The sequence below is a fragment of the Arachis stenosperma genome, chromosome 6 (assembly GCF_014773155.1).
Source record: "Arachis stenosperma cultivar V10309 chromosome 6, arast.V10309.gnm1.PFL2, whole genome shotgun sequence".
In the NCBI taxonomy this organism is placed as follows: domain Eukaryota; kingdom Viridiplantae; phylum Streptophyta; class Magnoliopsida; order Fabales; family Fabaceae; genus Arachis; species Arachis stenosperma.
Genome location: NC_080382.1, coordinates 130,936,482 through 130,958,400, shown reverse-complemented (window position 1 = coordinate 130,958,400; position 21,919 = coordinate 130,936,482). Strand labels below are relative to the sequence as shown.

The 21,919-nt window shown below is 34.0% G+C and overlaps 1 protein-coding gene across 1 annotated transcript; it reads left to right on the top strand.

Moving 5' to 3' along the window:
- The first annotated feature begins 9,298 nt into the window (after window positions 1–9,298).
- Window positions 9,299–9,954, top strand: LOC130934630 (uncharacterized). Its single transcript, XM_057864181.1, has 2 exons — window positions 9,299–9,446; window positions 9,623–9,954. The coding sequence occupies exons 1-2, from the start codon at window positions 9,299–9,301 to the stop codon at window positions 9,952–9,954; spliced, it is 480 nt and encodes a 159-aa protein (XP_057720164.1).
- Window positions 9,955–21,919: the final 11,965 nt, after the last annotated feature.

Below are 21,919 nucleotides of genomic sequence, written 5' to 3'. Positions count from 1 at the left end.
AAAATGAGAAAAAACCTACAGCTTTGCAGCTCAATGAAGGAGGAGAACACTGCCGAGATTGTAGCTGGAGGAGAACACGCCGCCAGAGGATAACATCGCCGGCAGAGATTGTTACTGGAGAGATCATCACTAGAGGAGATAAGAAGGAAAGTGTTTCGGTTCACAGCACAAAATCTCGATGGAGAGGAGATTCTAATCAAAGGGAACACAGTTGAGAAGATCATCGCTGAAGCAGATCATCGCTGGAGTAGATCATTGCTGGAGCATATCATTGCCACAGCAGATCACAGTGGTAATGATGTTTTTGACCTTCCTTTAACACATCAGTGGCATCATTTTTGTCCTTTCTCTAACATAGTAGTGGCTAGTAGCGACGTTTTCATTTTAGTGTGCAATTTTAGGGTTCAAATAGAGTTTTGGGCTTTTTTAAATAATAGACACAGATAATGGCAGATCAAAACCGCCAAAATCCCCCAAAACCGCCATTTTATTCAAATTAATTATGACAGTTCTTTAAAGCCGTAGTAATATAAATGTCATTTTAAATTATTTTTTTGTAGTAAGTGTCTGTATATAATTGGAATATGTATGACAATAATATGTTTGATCATAATTTAATGAATGTTTTTCTCTATGTATATAGTATATCTGAATGCTTGGGGATTGAATTTATTTTAGAAACATCAGGGAGACAACAAACTTCTATATATTTTAGGGCCAAAATTTTCAAGTACAAAGATAAGAACCTACCTAATAATATAGTACGACAACTAAACTAAAGTATTGTGCTAGTGATAATGTTAAATAGCCAATGGTTGAATATGTATGTATTTATATGAATATCTAAGTTAAAATCTAGCTATGTGTAGGTTCCGTTGTACGTCAAGCTTCAATCTTTAACATCAAAATTTTAAATAATTATATCTATCTATCTATCTATCTATCTATCTATCTATCTATCTATCTATCTTTAGGAAAACATTTTCGGGTATAAAGATACCTAGTATGGAATTATATACACTACAATAAAACAACATTTTCATGACGTTTTTTTAATGCTTAACAATGATTTTAACTGTCGCTAATTTATTTGTGAGTGTTAAAAAAGCATCAGCAATTCCAGTGTCGTCAGGTGACATAGCGTTGATTTTGGACCACTGTTGATAAATAATATCGCTAAATTATTTGTGATGTTTTTGAAAGCATAAAACCGTCACAAATTTATAACACTTGTCAGGGTATTTTTTTAATGATGTATTTTGCGACAGTTTGAAACCATTACTAATTTACTAAATCTTGTGACCTTTTTTCTATATTTAGTGACTATTTTAATCCATCACAATATATTTAATAACGATTTAAAATTATCACTAAGTTACTAATTCTGATTACAGCTTTTTTATATTTAATGGCTGTTTAATCTGTCACAATATATTTAGTGACGGTTTGAAACCATCACTAACTTATTTATTCTTATGACATATTTTTCCTATATTTAATGACTATTTAAACCGTCATAATCTCTCCAATATTAGAATTTTCTTTTATTAATTATTACATAAATTATCTTTATTATAAATAATAGTTTAAATGTATATAAACACTACAATATCAAAGTTTTCCTTTTCAATAAAACTTTCTACATCAAAAAATTTACACAATCATAGATATAATTCATTGTTCATCAGATTCATAATTTATGTATCTATACAGAATAAGTACTGCTATATACAGTACAAGTATTGCACCTATATAACAATTCATATATCTAAGTGTTAAGCAAATATAAGATATATGGCTCTTGATGGTCTACTAGTAGTAGCAAATTGCAAAGAATCTCTTGAGCAAGACAAGGATCCAATCACTTAAGAAACACAATCACTAAAGTCCATACCTCAAACATAGTCTAAATGCTCTTTACATATGCTGAAGTACCTTCACTCATTTCCTTTTGCAAGCTTCAATAGATTAACAGTAACAAATATAAAATAGAATTATCATCTCAAGTAAAATACTGCCTGACATAGAGATTTTACTTTTCCAGGACACAGAATATCCATAGAATGCACGAAATATTAAGTGTGACAACAAGAATCTAATCCTATTTCATAAAAATTCATATTGACTTCACTTTTAAGTACCTTGAGTTACATATAACAACTATGATTCATTTTCAATCAACAATCAGAATTTTCAACAACAATAACACCAAAAATCAGTCGACATATTTAGCATGCAAGTCTATAAACTCAAATATAACATATAATTAAAAACGGCTCCGCTAGGTACAAAATGGAGATTGTAAACAACGTGAACAACGGGCTACAATTCTGACCCAATAAGGTTAAAAACAAAAAAAATCACCCCAATCACAAATTACCTTCCCAAAAACCTTTACTTTTTAGATTTTAACCGTCCATCTTCTAACCCTTTTACTGTTATATACCTCCTCCTCAAATTTTCATTGCACCGTCGGTCCCTCCCTCACTAGCCAGCCTCAACGCTGTTGAGTTTCTTCTACATCAAGAATATCGGTTTAAAATAAAAATAACCATCCACATACCTAGTAAAATGAACATTCAACGAGGTGGCGCAACACCGCAGCAACGCCGCCAGGGAAGAGTGGCGCAAAAACAGTGGCAGCAGTGGATGGGTGGGAGGCACATCGGGCTAACCGACAGAGGTGGAGACGTGTCGGGCTGAGCGGCAAAGGGGAGGACCGGGATGAATGATTGTGTGAGTGGAGGAGGAGGAAGAGGGTTGAGATGAAATGAGAACGTAATTTGACGGTATATTAAGAGGAGGTTACATTGCCTAACCCTAATAATTTAAATTCAAAAATTGATTATTCTAATAAATTGAGAATTTAATCATAGTAATTAATTTAACATTTTTTAAACCATTGTTTACGTTGTTTAATATTTACATTGTTTACTTATACTTTTTCAATTACAAATTAGTACCTGCTGATAAGCATTTAAATCACACTTTCCTAATTTATTGCCCAATATGATGCTAGGGCATAATGTGTAATACCACAAACAGGATCCTGAGAGAAATTGCAAATTAACATTAAAATACATCATTAGGAAAACATTTCAAGTATAAAGATACCTGCTAGTATGAAGTTACAATTCGAGTAAAATATTGTGTTAGTAATTATATTATTGAAGTATTAAGTATTTGGGAGTGATGTAAACTTAGTTATGCTGGAAAGTTTGTTTCAGTACCTATATATATATATAATGTGATTTCTTGAAAAACAACTAATAGTTTAGATAGATAGATGTTGTAATAGGAAAAGATATTTGACTTTGGGAAAAAGTCTAAAAATAGAGGAGATCCGATCCAAATAATTTTTTGTGAAATTATTCAATAGGCTTATTACAGTTTTTCCCTCAATCACTAGTTACGGTTGGGTTGGGTTGGGTTGTGACATCTTAAAAATATAATTAAAATTTGTGACGGATTAATTTTTTATTCGTCGAATTAAGAAATATCCTAAAAAATAATATAAAAAAAATCTCAGAGGATAATTAAAGCACATGACAAGAAAGTAAAGGTTATAAAAAATATTAATACACCCACTACTTCCTAGCCAGATCAAAGTGCTCAATCTTATAAGGACAGTATTCAACAAGTAAAAAGTGTAAAATCTTGAAATAAATAACTATCAAAATTTTGTCTTGATTTTCTTAATGTAGAAATTAAATGTTTTAGAATTGAATTACATAAAGCATATAAAACACAATAGAACATCCAGTATAATAATAATAAAAAAACTAAATTGAACTTTTGAAAGTTTTATTCAGTATGTTATTAGGGCTACATTTAAGGACCGTGATTTATTGAAATATCTTTTTAAACTCTTTTTTTTTACCAAAGATAGGGAGACTCAAACTCGCGACCTCTTAGATGAGTATGGAGATATTATGCCATTTGAATTATAACTCATTGGCATCTCTTTAAACTCTTGTTGTATGTGATATAGGTGAATAGTATAAATGTTTTTTCTTTCTTAATCTTTTTACATTATGATATACAAACAAATTATAACATATATGATACTCATATAAACTTTAAAGGATTCATGATATACAAATCATATATCTAGCTAGATCATATTTATTTTAAAAATGATTTTATTCTATGTTACGTTACTACAATTTATCATAGTTAACTACTTATATATAATAAAAGTTGTAACTAAAAGCATCAAATATCTAAGATTATTAATGTGATTCACATCCTAGTTTGATTGAGTGCTTAAATATTTTTTTCTCTTCATGGGGAATTATTTAAGATTCTAACTTGAACGAGCTTGAACCAATTTTTGTCAAATATGTAGCCTATTCCTGTAACATTAATAGTAGTGCAAAAACTTCAAACTTGAGTAACATAGACATGAGGAAAAAAAACAAAATAGGTAGCGCATTGAAAAAAAAAAGAATAAGATAAAAGTATGATGTACTTGTAATGTCTACTTTTAAGCACCCAATAAATTTGCTTAAATTATTCAATTAAATTACGTGACTACCTTTGATTATTTTTTCATCATTAATTTCTCAACACTCATTAATCAAGCGAGAATTTATTACATCAAATATAAAATATTCATATTTCAGAATATGAAAATAAAGAAATCACAAAAACTCAAAAGAACATTCATAATAATTTAGATAATTACTATTACTAAAATACTAGTCAAATGCGTATCTAGTTGCGCAACTACTAGTGCACAGAAACAAAACTATTGGGTGGCGAGAATGCCTTTTACAGCTTGCAATACACTGTCTACGAGCCATCGTTGCAATATAATAATAAGATGGATTAAATTGTTTAGCAATATTATCATGAAATTCATCAGCAGCACAAAAAACCATTCCAATAATCAATATTGTTAGTGCGAGTGTCACACAGTTTCTAGCCATATATATTCTTCTATCTTTTATGGCTTGTGATAAAAAAAAACTGTTGATAGACTATGTATGTTTTTATCCCTAATATATATAATATGAAATATGATTCTTGAATGATGACATTTCTCGCTTATTAGTTTGTGTCCCCTTTGTTTACTAGCTTTAAAAAGACAAACTATTCTCATTATAGCAAAGAGTTGTTTAAAATATTTTATTATTTTGATTACAATTGTTTGGCTCTTGAACTCAATGAATATATATATATATATATATATATATATATTTGATGATGTTGAAAATAAAAAAAATACAAAAAAAGTTGAAAAGGTGATGTTTAAAAAATGATTGAAAATGTTATATCCAGGTGGAGTGCGACGAATAATTAGTGGTTATGGTAAAAGGGATATTACTAAAAAATTATTAATTTAGACCGTTCAAAATTTGATTTACTATTTTTTCGGTCAAATTAATTTATCTAGACTAATTTTGACAAAAATAACACACAATTTAATCGATTATATGTGTTAAATTTAAATTACTAAAAAATATCTTTAAAAAAAGACGTTTCAGACGTTTTTATCTGAGTGGCACCCATAAAGATAATGTAAGTCTATATTTAAAAAATTACTATTAACTTACGAGTCTTCCACGTACAATTATTCTATTTTAAATTGACTTTAATCCTTTTATAATTTGTAGCAGATGACCATTTTGGTCATAATGGTCATTTAGTTGTAAATGTGAGAAAAGAAGGTTAGATTATTATATCAATATTTATTAAGTATAGTTTTGATTATTAACTATAAAAATATTATTATTCATATTGCCTCCTTTTATAATTGGGAAAAAATAATATCATGATATTAACTATCACAGATATAATCTAAAAATTTTATTAATATTATTATCTGATTGTTTATTTAAGTACATAGTTTAATATAATAGAATTTTTCTCCAAGTGAAAAGTAAACAAGTCCATCTAAAACCTGAAAAGGATAATGCCTTGAGTTTAAAGAGACCAGATCATGATTCTAGTATGGTGAATTCTATCATGTAGAAGAGAGATTCCTTTTATATGTGTAGAAATTTGTTGTTATTTTTTTAGTAAAATAAGTGTCTAGATAGAATGTGTGTAATTAAAGCTATAGTGGAAGACAAAAGTTGATGTTGGTGCAGAATGTGGATCCCACTGCAATGGATTAATTTCACCTTTATTGAATGATGTAAAGTAGATTAGTTATTAATTATGAATTATAATGATGGGCTGGTTTTTGTTTTTTTTTTTCTTTAATGGATTTAAGTTTTTGGGTCAGGTAATTTTTTCTCCTGAATTTGGGTCTTAATTGATTTTTTTTATGTAAAACAAAAGTAATAAACATAATATTTTATGGATTTGGAGGTTATTTGAATTTTTTTTGTTTGGGTCTTAATTAATTTTTTCTGTGTAGATGTAGGTGTTGATTGATTTTTTTTTATGAAAAGTGGACACTTTTTTGTCATAAAAGATGTATTTTTGTGTTCTTGAAAATATTAGTTTAGTCTTTTCATATATTATTTTTATTCTAATACTGTCAATAATCTTATTCTTAATAATATTTTAGAGTATAATCATTCATTAGTTATGATTTTATTATTAGTTATATGGTTAATTTTTGTAGTAGGATAAATAATTTACGTTATAAAAAAATTATAATAGTGCACAAGAATAAAATGCTTTAGCATTTAGAATTTAATTTTGGTTCGTTTAGGGTTTATTTTGATAATATTTTTGGTATGTGATAAAATTTTTGTATTGTAACGATTGTAAATCGATGATAGAATTTAGTGTTTAATTAGAGTTGTTTTCCTAAAACCTTGGTAAAAATTTTGAATATTTTTATTTAATATAGTTGGTGGAATTTCTGAAAATAATTTATAATTTTTACTAAAAAATAAAATATTTATTTTTTTATGAGTATTTTACTAAATGGCATCATGTTATTTAACAAGTTATATTCATGCTTGACAATAAATAATTTTTTGATGTAAAAATAATCACAAAAAGAATATGTTAAATGGATGCTAATTCAGAATGATTCATATGTGTGTGTGTGTATGTGTGGATGACCGAAAAAATTAAAATGAGGGTAAATCACATGAACAAACTGAATACGTTCTAAATTTATATGAATTCCAAAATGCAAAGTGGTTATATGAATTTATTGCAAATTTTTGTCAAAACTATTAAATCTAAACCCATGAATTTGATTTATCTTGAGTGTGGTTCGATTATTATAGTTTCAATTTATCTCCATAGAAGCTGCTCCTATTAAATCGAAGCTATTGACTTCGTTTTACGTAAATTAAATCCAATAGATTCGATTTACATGAGATAGTCTTTACTAAAATGTTTTTTTATAGTAAGTTGATTCCAATAAATTCGATTTACTAATACACCTACTAATTCGAATCATACGTAACTGAAACATTCATATAAATTTGAAACTCATTTAGTTTATTTACGTGATTTATCCTTAAAATAAATGTTGTCACTTTTATACATTGAATTAGTTAATATAGAGATTAAGTAGAGTATTATCTATTATTGGATATGATATGATACGATTCTTTCATGATTCATTTAGGTGAATTTTATTACTATTTTTTTATTCTTTCTTTTTATATTTATTAATTCGTTCTAAAATTGTGAAATGATAAGTATTGTTATAAAAATGAATCCTTTCAAAAATGAGCCTTATAAAAATTTTTTAAAAAATAATTATGTACTTTGTATTCATAATATTTAAATAAAGTCTAACATATTAAAATTGGATTAAAAGTCATTTAAATTCTTTTTGTTGTTTCATTATTTTTAAACTTGTGAATAAAATGGTTTAGTTATTCAAATTTATTGTTAATTGATTTAGAGTTTACTGTAAGATGCTTAGATTTAGGTTTTAGTGTAGAAAACTTTAGAATTTAGAATTTAGAAATACATTATTTAGAAGTTAGAGTTGGATGGTTTAGAGCTTAGGATTGGATAGTTTAAATTTCATGATTAAGAAATCAGGGTTTGTGGTTTATTGTTAGAGATTAAAATTAGATGGTTTAAATTTTTCATTCTAAAATTGGATTGTTAAGTATTTTAATATTTAATGATAAGGGGTTTAGTGTTTAGGATCGACATTTTCGATCAAATTTAAAAAATAGATACAGCATTGATGATCATATTTTTTATACTTAACAATGTTAATTAGTTGTTAATTCATTTATGTGTAGATTAATTTAATGATAACATAAATTATGTGTAGGTTAATGATATATGTGAACAAAAATATTTAAGTAATTGTTATTTAAATATTTACTTGCTAGTAAATTATTTTTAAAATAAAGATACGGCAAATAATGGTTATTTGAATTTAGAATTTAATTTCTTGTGTGTTAGTTAAATTTAAAGCAGTTAATCTTTGATAATAGATATGCTTATTGCTGATCAAAATTTTGTCTGTGTTGACAGAAGATTGTTATTGGGAAGTGACAAATTATTATGGTAGTAACATATTGAGTGTTGTTGAGGAAGAAATACTGAAAGTGATTCTCGTACTTGAATTAATAAAAGAAGTTATATTTTAATTAATAATTTATATTTGATACATTTAAGGTTAATTTAATAATGTATAAATATTTTGACTTTTACTATATATAATTATGTAGACATTTGTTGTGGTGTCTAAAATTTTTGGTCAAATTGTCAAAAAAATTAAATAGTTTATTTTAGATTTAAAAAGATAAAAGTAAAATAACGATAATAATTTAAAAATTATTAGGAAAAAAATCAAATGAAATTATGCATCAATTAAAAAGTATCGTATAGGTGGCTAAACTATGTATATATTAACATGTAAGTGATCACTTAATAATATGTAGATAGACATATTTATACTAATAATTAAAAATATAAAATATTTATACATATGCAAAAAGGTAATATAGATTAAATTAGATGGCTCTGGTAGATATTTTTGTTTAAAAAAATGTTAATAATAATAATAATAATAATAGTTTTGGATCTTTGGCCTTTGGGCAGGGATGGATGGGACGTGAATCTTCTGAAGAAAGAAATAAAAAATATATAACGGTTTGTGTTATCATGACCTTGGGAAGTGATAGGTCAGACGAGTTAGAGATAGTCTGACTGAGAGAAAAAGTAAGTGGGAGAGAGAGTCCATTGCATTTGGTTTGAGTGGAGTTGAGAGAGAAAATTTTCTATTTGTTGATATATATGTTCTTCTTTATTTTGAGATGGTTCAGGATTATACTTCTTACTAGGATTGTGTCTCAAAAAAAGTTTTTTTTGTTAGAAGTGTAGAATTGTATGTGTTTTTATGGATTTTGGCGAGATGCGTCGGTTCTACGCGGTAAGAAAGGGTCGCAAGCTAGGGATATATACCAATTGGGATGATTGTGCAAAACAGGTTCTGGGATTCAACAACAATGAACACAAAAGCTTTTATTCTTTGGACGAAGCTGAAGAGTATATGAAGGGCGGTGAGTGTTCCAGAGGAAGGGAGAGTTCTAAACCTTGTCTAGCAGTGGATTGCTCGGCAGTGGTAGTGGTGGCACCAAAGCTTTGTCAGGTTCGTCATATAATTTTGTTTTGTTGAGAAAATTGTATAAATGTCATTCTTATTGACTGTTCACTAAGTAATTGAGTTATGTTGCAGGGGGACATGCAGTCTTTGTTACTGAGGTGAAAGATTTTTTGTATGAGAAAGACATGGAGCTCATGCTTATGCGTGTTTGTTCCTCGCTTCGAATCGGATTTCCTATGTTTGTCCCTCAACACCTCGAATCAAAAGACGGACAACCCATGTTTGGATTTATTGTGTTTCTTCCCCACAATCCAAGAGGCATGGAGCTTGTGGCACATGGTCTGGCATCAACGAAGGAAAGGATTGCTAGGCAAGAAGTTTCATTCACCATGCTAGAGAAGTTGCTAGCAAACACAGGATACGAAATCTATGACTATAATTATAGGAAGCTGGTTTTGATGTAAGAACAACATGGACAACAAATGTCTGATAACAATTGCCTCTCCCAGCGAATTCGACAACTAAAGGAGGAGAATGCTTAATTACGCAGTCAAGTTCAACTCATTGAGGATATGTTAGATGGTTATTGATAGATTATGTATGTTCGGTTTGGCTGTTGAAGGCATGTGAATCTGGAAAATAGATATTATTTTAGGTTGGGTATGTCTTTTTTGGGCTGTTATTGTCATTGTGATTGTAACCTGGGATGAATGCTGAACTTATTTAGCTTATATCATTGAAAAAGAATTTTAGTACTGAGTTATCCATTTTTGGGTTATCCATATGAATATGACATAATGTCTTTGCGTTTGTGTTGAAATCGACCGGTATCTCATAAAATTATTTAAAATAAATGTCGATAAAATGGTATTAAGGCAGGACAAGTTTTCGTTATAAATAAATAGGGTTCACGAATTTGATTCGATATAAATTTAAATTTGGTGTCAAGACGTATTCTTCTTACGTGCGAACAAGTTTGAAAAATAGTTGAGGCCATGTGAATAAATTTGAATCGACAAATGAAATAAACTAAAATGCAACTTGGTGGACGAAATTGTGATCATCATTATGTGTTTCTTGGATTTTGAATGAATATACCTTTAGGGCACTGTTTATTTTCTTCACAACTCCGTTCAACTAACCAGCAAGTGTACTGGGTCGTCCAAGTAATAACCTTACGTGAGTAAGGGTCGAATCCACAGAGATTGTTGGTATGAAGCAAGCTATGGTCACCTTGCAATTCTCAGTTAGGCGGATTAAATATTGATTTATGGGTTTCGAAAATAGAAATAAGAAAATAGATGATATAGTAAAAGGGATAGAAATACTTATGCAGATTCATTGGTGGGAATTTCAGATAAGCGGAAGGAGATGCTGTAGAGCTCTCGGACGCCTGCTCTCCTATTCCTTCTACTCAATCCTTCTTACTCCTTTCCATGGCAAGCTGTATGTAGGGCATCACCGTTGTCAGTGGCTACATCCCATCCTCGCAGTGAAAGCTAATGCTCACGCACTCTGTCACAGTACGGCCAATCACCGGTTGGTTCCCTCCCCTACTGGAATAGAATCCCTCTTTTGCGTCTGTCACTAACGCCCAGCAGGTTACAGGTTTGAAGCACGTCACAGTCATTCAATCCTAGAATCCTACTCGGAATACCATAGACAAGGTTTAGACTTTCCGGATCCTCATGAATGCCGCCATCTATCTAACTTATACCACGAAGATTCTGTTGGGGAATCTAAGAGATACACATTCAAGCTTCTTTGCATGTAGAACGGAAGTGGTTGTCAATCACGCGCGTCCATGAGTGAGAACGTTAATGAGGGTTATTAACTCATCACATTCATCATGTTCTTGGGTACGAATGAATATCTTGGAATAAGAATAAAAGAGGAATTGAATAAAAGAAGATAGAATTGCATTGATACTTGAGATACAGCAGAGCTCCACACCCTTAATCTATGGTGTGCAGAAACTCCACCGTTGAAAATACATAAGCATAAGGTTCAGGCATGGCCGAATGGCCAGCCCCCTAAACGTGATCAATGATCTCCTAGGATGAAGAATAAAACAAAACTGAGACCAAAGATGTCTAATACAATAGATAAGTGTCCTATATATACTAGACTAGCTACTAGGGTTTACATGAGTAAGTAATTGATGCATAAATCCACTTCCGGGGCCCACTTGGTGTGTGTTTGGGCTGAGCTTGATCAATCCACGTGTAGAGGCATTTCTTGGCGTCAAACTTCAGGTTATGACGTGTTTTGGGCGTTTAACTCCGAATCATGACGTTTTTCTGGCGTTTTACTCCAGACAGCAGCATGAACTTGACGTTTAACGCCAAGTTACGTCGTCATTCTTCGAATAAAGTATGGACTATTATATATTGCTGGAAAGCCCTGGATGTCTACTTTCCAACGCCGTTGAGAGCGCGCCATTTGGAGTTCTGTAGCTCCAGAAAATCCATTTCGAGTGCAGGGAGGTCAGAATCCAACAGCATCAGCAGTCCTTTTGTCAGCCTTCTTCAGAGTTTTGCTCAAATCCCTCAATTTCAGTCAGAATTTACCTGAAATCACAGAAAAACACACAAACTCATAGTAAAGTCCAGAAATGTGAATTTAACATAAAAACTAAGGAAAACATCCCTAAAAGTAGCTTAAACTTACTAAAAACTATGTAAAAACAGTGCCAAAAAGCGTATAAATTATCCGCTCATCACAACTCAATTATGTTAAAGTAGAAATTATAGTGAAATTTCTACCTTAAATGTGCAAATGTAGTTCCAGTAAATAAAATATACCATTTAACGTTATAAAAAATAATAATTTTTTTTTGCAACTGAGTAATTAACAATTGATATTCGCTCCGGCTAATATTAAAATATTTTTGTTAAACATTATTATACATTTAGTTAATCATGTTGATAAAAATAATGATCTAAGTTTCTCGTTTTTCTATGTACCCAAGTCTATTAAATATAGGTTGTGGCACAGTAGTAGGTGAAATCTCTGCGGATATCCAAGTATGGATTTGGAATAAGATTGATTTAATAGAGAAAGAACTTTTTTCCAACGGTAATGCTACGTTACCAAGAAGGAATCTGCCAAAATCTACCAAATTGCTATTGGGCTATTTCAGAAAGCCCAATTATTCAAAAAAACACACCCTAAATTAACTCAGCTAATCCCAATACCATATGTTTACCCCTTTAACCCTAGTTTACCCCCCTTTTACTTGTTCTTACTGCTGAGACACACCCTCACTCCCCATCTCATCTGCTAGCGCCGCATAGCTCGTCGGACTGTCGTCTTCTCCAGCCGTATTCCTCAATGGAGTCAACGCCGAAAAATCAGTTGACGCCACTGATAGGTACGGTCTCACATCCGCCAAGAGTCATGTCTTGAGCCGCTGCATGTTGCCGTCGTGGAGACGCATCCACCCGTGAGAACCTTCATCGCGACACCCTCCGGTAGGTCCGCCAGAAGGCACGCGACGGCTGGACTCTTCCGTCCTCATTCCTGTCTCGAGTTCAACCCCTACTTGCAGTGTCTCTTCCCTTCGACCTTAGCAGAACAACAGCAGGTAGGTGGGTCTTCAATCTTTTGGCTAATTGATAGTTATTCGGTTAATTTGTGGACTATATAATGGTGCTGTGTTGATGAGCGGATAATTTATACGCTTTTTGGCATTGTTTTTAGGTAGTTTTTAGTAAGTTCAATCTACTTTTAGGGATGTTTTCATTAGTTTGTATGTTAAATTCACATTTCTGGACTTTACTATGAGTTTGTGTGTTTTTCTGTGATTTCAGGTAAATTCTGGCTGAAATTGAGGGACTTGAGCAAAACTCTGAAAAAGGCTGACAAAAGGACTGCTGATGCTGTTGGAATCTGACCTCCCTGCACTCAAAATGAATTTTCTGGAGCTACAGAACTCCAATTGGCGCGCTCTCAACGGCGTTGGAAAGTAGACATCCAGAGCTTTCCAGCAATATATAATAGTCCATACTTTATTCGGAGATTGACGACGTAACTTGGCGTTGAACGCCAAGTACATGCTGCTGTCTGGAGTTAAACGCCAGAAAAACGTCATGATCCGGAGTTGAACGCCCAAAACACGTCATAACTTGGAGTTCAACTCCAAGAGAAGCCTCAGCTCGTGGATTGATCAAGCTCAGCCCAAACATACACCAAGTGGGCCCAGGAAGTGGATTTATGCATCAATTACTTACTCATGTAAACCCTAGGAGCTAGTTTATTATAAATAGGACTTTTTACTAGTGTATTAGACATCTCTGGACGCCTAGTCCTTGGACCATGGGGGCTGGCCATTCGGCCATGCCTGAACCTTTTACTTATGTATTTTCAACGGTGGAGTTTCTGCACACCATAGATTAAGGGTGTGGAGCTCTGCTGTACCTCAAGTATTAATGCGATTCTATTTTCTTCCATTCAATTCAACTTGTTCTTATTCCAAGATATACGCTGCACTTAACCTTGATGAATGTGATGATCCGTGACACTCATCATCATTCTCACTTATGAACGCGCGTGATTGACAACCACTTCCGTTCTACCTTAGGCCGGGCGCATATCTCTTAGATTCTCCAACAGAATCTTCGTGGTATAAGCTAGATAGATGGCGGCATTTATGAGGATCCGGAAAGTCTCACCTTGTCTGTGGTATTCCGAGTAGGATCCTGGGAATCCGGAAAGTCTAACCTTGTCTGTGGTATTCCGAGTAGGATTCCGGTAATGAATGACTGTGACGTGCTTCAAACTTGCAAGTGCTGGGCGTTAGTGACAGACGCAAAAGAATCAAGGGATTCTATTCCAGTAGGAGCGGGAACCAACCAGTGATTAGCCGTGCTGTGACAGAGCGCGTGAGCGTAGTTTTTATTGCGAGGATGGGATGTAGCCTTCGGCCAGTGTGATGCCTCCAGACGATTAGCCATGCGAGTGACAGCCGCAGAGGACCATTTTCCCGAGAGGATTAAAAGTAGCCATCGTCGAACGGTGAACCCCTATACATAGCTTGCGATGGAAAGGAGTAAGAAGGATTGAGTTAAAGCAATAGGAAAGTAGGCGTTCTTGAGCCATACAGTATCTCCATTCGCTTATCTGAAATTCCCACCAATGAATCTGCATAAGTATTCTATCCCTTTTATTATTTCTTCTTTTTATTATTAATTTTCGAAACCATAAACCAATTTAATCTGCCTAACTGAGATTTACAAGGTGACCATAGCTTGCTTCATACCAACAATCTCTGTGGGATCGACCCTTACTCGTGTAAGGTTTATTACTTGGACGACCCAGTACACTTGCTGGTTAGTTGAACGGAGTTGTGAATTCAACTGGTGCCACAATAATGATTTCATACAAATACAAAAGAATATGGATCACAATTTCGTCCACCAAGTTTTTGGCGCCGTTGCCGGGGATTGTTCGAGTATGGACAACTGACGGTTCATCTTGTTGCTCAGATTAGGTAATTTTCTTTTCAAAAATCTTTTTCAAAAATTTTTCTTTTCTTTTTCGTTTTTTCCAAAAAAATATTTTCGAAAAAAATTAATAAAAATCCAAAAAAATTAGAAAATCATAAAAATCAAAAATATTTTGTGTTTTTTTTTTGTTTGAGTCTTGAGTCAATTTTTAAGTTTGGTGTCAATTGCATGCTTTTAAAAATTTTTCTTGCATTTTTCGAAAATCCCATGCATTCATAGTGTTCTTCATGATCTTCAAGTTGTTCTTGATAAGTCTTCTTGTTTGATCTTGATGTTTTCTTGTTTTGTGTTGTTTCTTGTTTTTCATATGCATCTTTTGTTTGTTAGAGTCCATGCATTAAAGATTTCTAAGTTTGGTGTCTTGCATGTTTTCTTTGCATCAAAATTTTTTCAAAATTATGTTCTTGATGTTCATCATGATCTTCAAAGTGTTCTTGGTGTTCATCTTGACATTCATAGCATTCTTGCATGCATTCATTGTTTTGATCTAAAAATTTCATGCATTGAGTATTTTTGTTGTTTTTCTCCCTCCTCATTAAAAAAAATTCAAAAATAAAAAAATATCTTTTCCTTATTTCTCTCTAAATTTTTGAAATTTTGGGATGACTTGGTCAAAAATTTTTAAAATTAGTTGTTTCTTACAAGTCAAGTCAAAATTTCAAATTTTAAAAATCTTATCTTTTCAAAATCTTTTTCAAAAATCATATCTTTTTCAAAAATCATATCTTTTTCATTTTTTTTTCATAATTTTCGAAAATTTCAAAAACATTTTTTAAATTATTTTCAAAATCTTTTTCTTATCTTTACATCTAATTTTTGAAAATTCACTAACAATTAATGTGATTGGTTCAAAAATTTGAAGTTTGTTACTTTCTTGATAAGAAAGGTTCAATCTTTAAATTCTAGAATCTTATCTTGTAGTTTCTTGTTAGTTAAGTCATTTTAAAAATTAAATCTTTTTCAAAATATCTTTTTCTTAACAATCTTATCTTTTTATCTTATCTCTTTCAAAATTTTATCTTTTTCAAAAATTTGATTTCAAAAAATATCTTATCTATCTTCTTATCTTCTTATCTTTTTTAAAATTTGATTTCAAATCTTTTTCAATCAACTAACTAACTTTTTGTTTGTTTCTTATCTTTTTCAAAACCACCTAACTACTTTTCCCTCTCTAATTTTCGAAAATATCTCATCCCTTTTTCAAAAATTCTTTTTAATTGTTTTAAATTTTAATTTTAATCTTATTTTATTTCTAATTTTCAAAAATTACTAACTTCTTTTTCAAATTTATTTTCGAATTTTCTCTCTCTCTTTTCTTCTTCTATTTAATTATTTAATTACTAACACTTCTATTCACCTCTCTTCATCCAAAAATCCGAATCTCCTTCTTCATTCTTCTACCCCTTCTTCTTCTACTAACATAAAGGAATCTCTATACTGTGACATAGAGGATTCCTCTTCTTTTCTTGTTTTCTTCTCTTTCATATGAGCAGGAACAAGGATAAAGGCACTCTTGTTGAAATTGATCCAGAACCTGAAAGGACTCTGAAGAGAAAAATAAGAGAAGCTAAATTACAACAATCCAGAAACAACCTTTCAGAAATTTTCGAACAAGAGAAGGAGATGGCAGCCGAAAATAATAATAATAATGCAAGGAGAATGCTTGGTGACTTCACAAAGCCAACGTCCAAGTTTGATGGAAGAAGCATCTCCATTCCTGCCATTGGAGCCAATAACTTTGAGCTGAAACCTCAGCTAGTTGCTTTAATGCAACAAAACTGCAAGTTTTATGGACTTCCATCTGAAGATCCTTATCAGTTTTTAACTGAGTTCTTGCAGATCTGTGAGACTGTAAAGACGAATGGAGTTGATCCTGAAGTCTACAGACTCATGCTTTTCCCTTTTGCTGTAAGAGACAGAGCTAGAATATGGTTGGATTCACAACCTAAGGATAGCCTGGACTCCTGGGATAAGCTGGTCACAGCCTTCTTGGATAAATTCTTTCTTCTTCAAAAGCTGAGCAAGCTGAGAGTGGATGTTCAAACCTTCAAACAAAAAGATGGTGAATCCCTCTATGAAGCCTGGGAAAGATACAAGCAGCTGACCAAAAGATGTCCATCTGACATGTTTTCAGAATGGACCATTTTAGATATATTCTATTATGGTCTCTCTGAATTTTCGAAAATGTCATTGGACCATTCTGCAGGTGGATCTATTCACCTGAAGAAAACGCCTGAAGAGGCTCAAGAACTCATTGACATGGTTGCAAACAACCAATTCATGTACACTTCTGAGAGGAATTCCGTGAATAATGGGATACCTCAGAAGAAAGGAGTTCTTGAAATTGATGCTCTGAATGCCATATTGGCTCAGAACAAAGTGTTGACTCAACAGGTCAACATGATCTCTCAAAATCTGAATGGATGGCAACATGCATCCAACAGTACTAGAGAGGCAGCTTCTGAAGAAGCTTATGATCCTGAGAACCCTGCCATGGCAGAGGTTAATTACATGGGTGAACCTTATGGAAACACCTATAACCCATCATGGAGAAATCATCCAAATTTCTCCTGGAAGGATCAACAAAAGCCTCAACAAGGCTTTAACAATGGTGGACGCAATAGGCTGGGCAATAGTAAGCCATATCCATCATCTTCTCAGCAACAGACAGAGAATTCTGAACAAAACACTTCTAATTTAGCCAACATAGTCTCTGATCTGTCAAAGGCCACTTTCAGTTTCGTGAATGAAACAAGATCCTCCATTAGAAATTTGGAGGCACAAGTGGGCCAGCTGAGTAAGAAAGTCATTGAAACTCCTCCCAGTATTCTCCCAAGCAATACAGAAGAGAACCCAAAAGGAGAGTGCAAGGCCATTGATATACTCAACATGGCCGAATGCACAAGGGAGGAGGAGGACGAAAATCCTAGTGAGGAAGACCTCCTGGGACGTTCCTCAAGCAAGAAGGAGTTTCCTATTAAGGATCCAAAGGAACCTGAGGCTCATATAGAGACCATAGAGATTCCATTGAATCTCCTTCTGCCATTCATGAGCTCTGAAGACTATTCTTCCTCTGAAGAGGATGAAGATGTGACTGGAGAGCAAGTTGCTCAATACTTAGGAGCTATCATGAAGCTGAATGCCAAGTTGTTTGGTAATGAGACCTGGGAAAGTGAACCTCCTTTGCTCATTAGTGAACTGGATTCTTGATTCAGAAAACTCTACCTCAAAAGAAACAAGATCCTGGCAAGTTCTTAATACCTTGCACCATAGGCACCATGAACTTTGCAAAAGCTCTGTGTGATCTGGGGTCAGGGATAAATCTTATGCCACTCTCTGTAATGGAGAAGCTGAGGATCATTGAGGTACAACCTGCCTTGTTCTCATTACAATTGGCAGACAAGTCATTGAGACAAGCTTATGGATTAGTAGAGGACGTGCTAGTAAAGGTTGAAGGCCTTTACATCCCTGCTGATTTCATAATCTTAGACACTAGGAAGGAAGAGGATGAATGCATCATCCTTGGAAGACCTTTCCTAGCCACAGCAGAAGCTGTGATAGATGTCAACAGAGGAGAGTTAGTCCTTCAATTGAATGGGGACTACCTTGTGTTTAAGGCACATGGCCATCCCTCTGTGACAGAAGAGAGTAAGCATGAAGAGCTTCTCTCAGTTCAGAGTCAAGAAGAGCCCCCACAGTCAAACTCTAAGTTTGGTGTTGGGAGGCCACAACCAAACTCTAAGTTTGGTGTTAAAATCCTATATCCAAACTCTAAGTTTGGTGTGGACAACTATACAACATTGACCTGATCACCTTGTGGCTCCATGAGAGCCACTGTCAAGCTATTGACATTAAAGAAGCGCTTGTTGGGAGGCAACCCAATTTTATTTATCTAATTTTTATTTTATTCTATTTTTTTGTTATTTTGTGTTTTATTAGGTACATGATCATGAGGAGTCATGAAAAAATCAAAAAAATTAAAAACAGAATCAAAAACAGCAGAAGAAAAAAATTTTCACCCTGGAGGACGCACAGGCTGGCGTTCAACGCCAGTAAGGTGCATCTGGCCGGCGTTCAACGCCAGAACAGAGCACCATTCTGGCGCTGAACGCCAGAAACAAGCAACATCCTGGCACTGAACGCCAGGAATGTGCCCAGAGAAGGAAAGCTGGCGCTGAACGCCAGTAACAAGCATGAATCTGGCATTCAACGCCAGAAACATGCTTTACATGGGCGTTGAACGCCCAGAATGTACACCAATGGGCGTTTAAACGCCAGAATGATGCACGAAGGCATTTTTACATGCCTATTTGGTGCAGGGATGGAATTCCTTGACACCTCAGGATCTGTGGACCCCACAGGATCACCTCAGGATCTGTGGACCCCACAGGATCCCCACCTAACATATTCCCACCTTACCTTTTAATCCTAATCACACTCTCCTATTCCCCATGCCACACTTCCCAACATTCTTCACCAATCACCTCAATTCCTCTTCCCAATTACCCCATTCACCACTCACATCCATCCACTCTTCCCCATAAACCCCACCTACCTTCAAAAATTCAAAACCATTTTTTCACCCATTCCCACCCAAAATGGCCGAAACAAAACCCCCCCTCTCCCTATAAATACCCTTCCATTCTACTTCATTTTCACACAACACAACCCCTTCTTCTCACCCTTGGCCGAACCATCACTCCCCCCTCTCTACCATATTTTCTTCTTCTTCTTCTTCTCTTCTTTCTTCTCTTGCTCGAGGGCGAGCAATATTTTAAGTTTGGTGTGGTAAAAGCATAAGCTTTTTGTTTTTCCATTACCATCAATGGCACCTAAGGCCGGAGTATCCTCTAGAAAAGGAAAAGGGAAGACAAAAGCTTCCACCTCCGAGTCATGGGAGATGGAAAGATTCATCTCCAAGAGCTATCAAGACCACTTCTATGATGTTGTGGCAAAGAAGAAGGTGATCCCTGAGGTCCCTTTCAAGCTCAAGAAAAATGAGTATCCGGAGATCCGACATGAAGTCCGAAAAAGAGGTTGGGAAGTCTTAACCAACCCCATGCAACAAGTCGGAATCTTAATGGTTCAAGAGTTCTATGCCAATGCATGGATCACTAGGAACCATGATCAAGGTATGAACCCGAGTCCAAAAAATTATCTCACAATGGTTCGAGGGAAATACTTGGATTTCAGTCCGGAAAATGTAAGGTTGGCATTCCACTTGCCCATGATGCAAGGTGATGAACGCCCCTACACTAGAAGGGTCAACTTTGATCAAAGGTTGGACCAAGTCCTTATGGACATTTGTGTGGAAGGAGCTCAATGGAAGAGAGACTCCAAAGGCAAGCCAGTCCAACTAAGAAGACTGGACCTCAAGCCTGTGGCTAGAGGATGGTTGGAGTTCATTCAACGCTCCATCATTCCTACAAGCAACCGATCTGAAGTTACTGTGGATCGGGCCATCATGATTCATGGCATCATGATTGGAGAGGAAGTAGAAGTTCATGAGGTCATCTCCAATGAAATCTACAAAATAGCCGACAAGCCTTCACCCATGGCACGGCTAGCTTTTCCTCACCTTATTTGCCATCTATGTTACTCAGCTGGAGTCATCATAGAAGGAGACATCCTCATTGAAGAGGATAAGCCCATCACCAAGAAGAGGATGGAGCAAGCAAGAGAAGCCCTTCACGGCTCTCAAGAGATGCATGAGGAAGCTCATCATCAAGAAATCCCTGAGATGCCTCAAGGGATGTACTTTCCTCCCAACAACTATTGGGAGCAACTCAACACCTCCTTAGAAGATTTGAGCCACAATGTGGAACAATTAAGGGTGGAACATCATGAGCACTCCATCATTCTCCATGAAATAAGAGAAGATCAAAGAGCAATGAGGGAGGAGCAACAAAGGCAAGGAAGGGACATAGAAGAGCTTAAGAACATCATTGGTCCTTCAAGAAGAAGACGCCACTAAAGGTGGACTCATTCCTTGTTCTTATTTCATTCTGCTTTTCGGTTTTTAATATTGTGCTTATTTATGTTTTGTGTCTTTATTTCATGATCATTAGTATGTAACCATGCCTTAAAGCTATGAATAAAATCCATTAATCCTTCACATCTCTTAAATGAAAAATGTTTTAATTCAAAAGAACAAGAAGTACATGAATTTTGAATTTATCCTTGAATTTAATTTAATTATATTGATGTGGTGATAACACTTTTTGTTTTCTGAATGAATGCTTGAACAGTGCATATTTTTGATCTTGTTGTTTATGAATGTTAAAATTGTTGGCTCTTAAAAGAATGATGAACAAAGAGAAATGTTATTGAGGATCTGAAAAATCATAAAATTGATTCTTGAAGCAAGAAAAAGCAGTGAAAAAGAAGAAGCTTGCGAAAGAAAAAAAAAGAGAAAGAAAAAGAAGGAGCAGTAGAAAAAGCCAATAGCCCTTAAAACCAAAAGGCAAGGGTAAAAAAAAAAGGATCCAAGGCTTTGAGCATCAATGGATAGGAGGGCCCAAGGAAATAAAATCCAGGCCTAAGCGGCTAAACCAAGCTGTCCCTAACCATGTGCTTGTGTCATGAAGGTCCAAGTGAAAAGCTTGAGACTGAGTGGTTAAAGTTGTGATCCAAAGCAAAAGAGTGTGCTTAAGAGCTCTGGACACCACTAACTGGGGACTTTAGCAAAGCTAAGTCACAATCTGAAAAGGTTCACCCAGTTATGTGTCTGTGGCATTTATGTATCCGGTGGTAATACTGGAAAACAAAGTGCTTAGGGCCACGGCCAAGACTCATAAGTAGCTGTGTTCAAGAATCAACATACTCAACTAGGAGAATCAATAACACTATCCGAAATTCTAAGTTCCTAGAGAAGCCAATCATTCTAAACTTCAAAGGAAAAAGTGAGATGCCAAAACTGTTC

Bases quoted from the DNA above. Each gene is read 5' to 3' on its own strand.
- LOC130934630 (XM_057864181.1), top strand. From the start codon at position 9,299: ATGCGTCGGTTCTACGCGGTAAGAAAGGGTCGCAAGCTAGGGATATAT. The intron at 9,447-9,622 runs GTGAGTGTTCCA...GTTATGTTGCAG, and splicing joins TGAAGAGTATATGAAGGGCG to GGGGACATGCAGTCTTTGTT.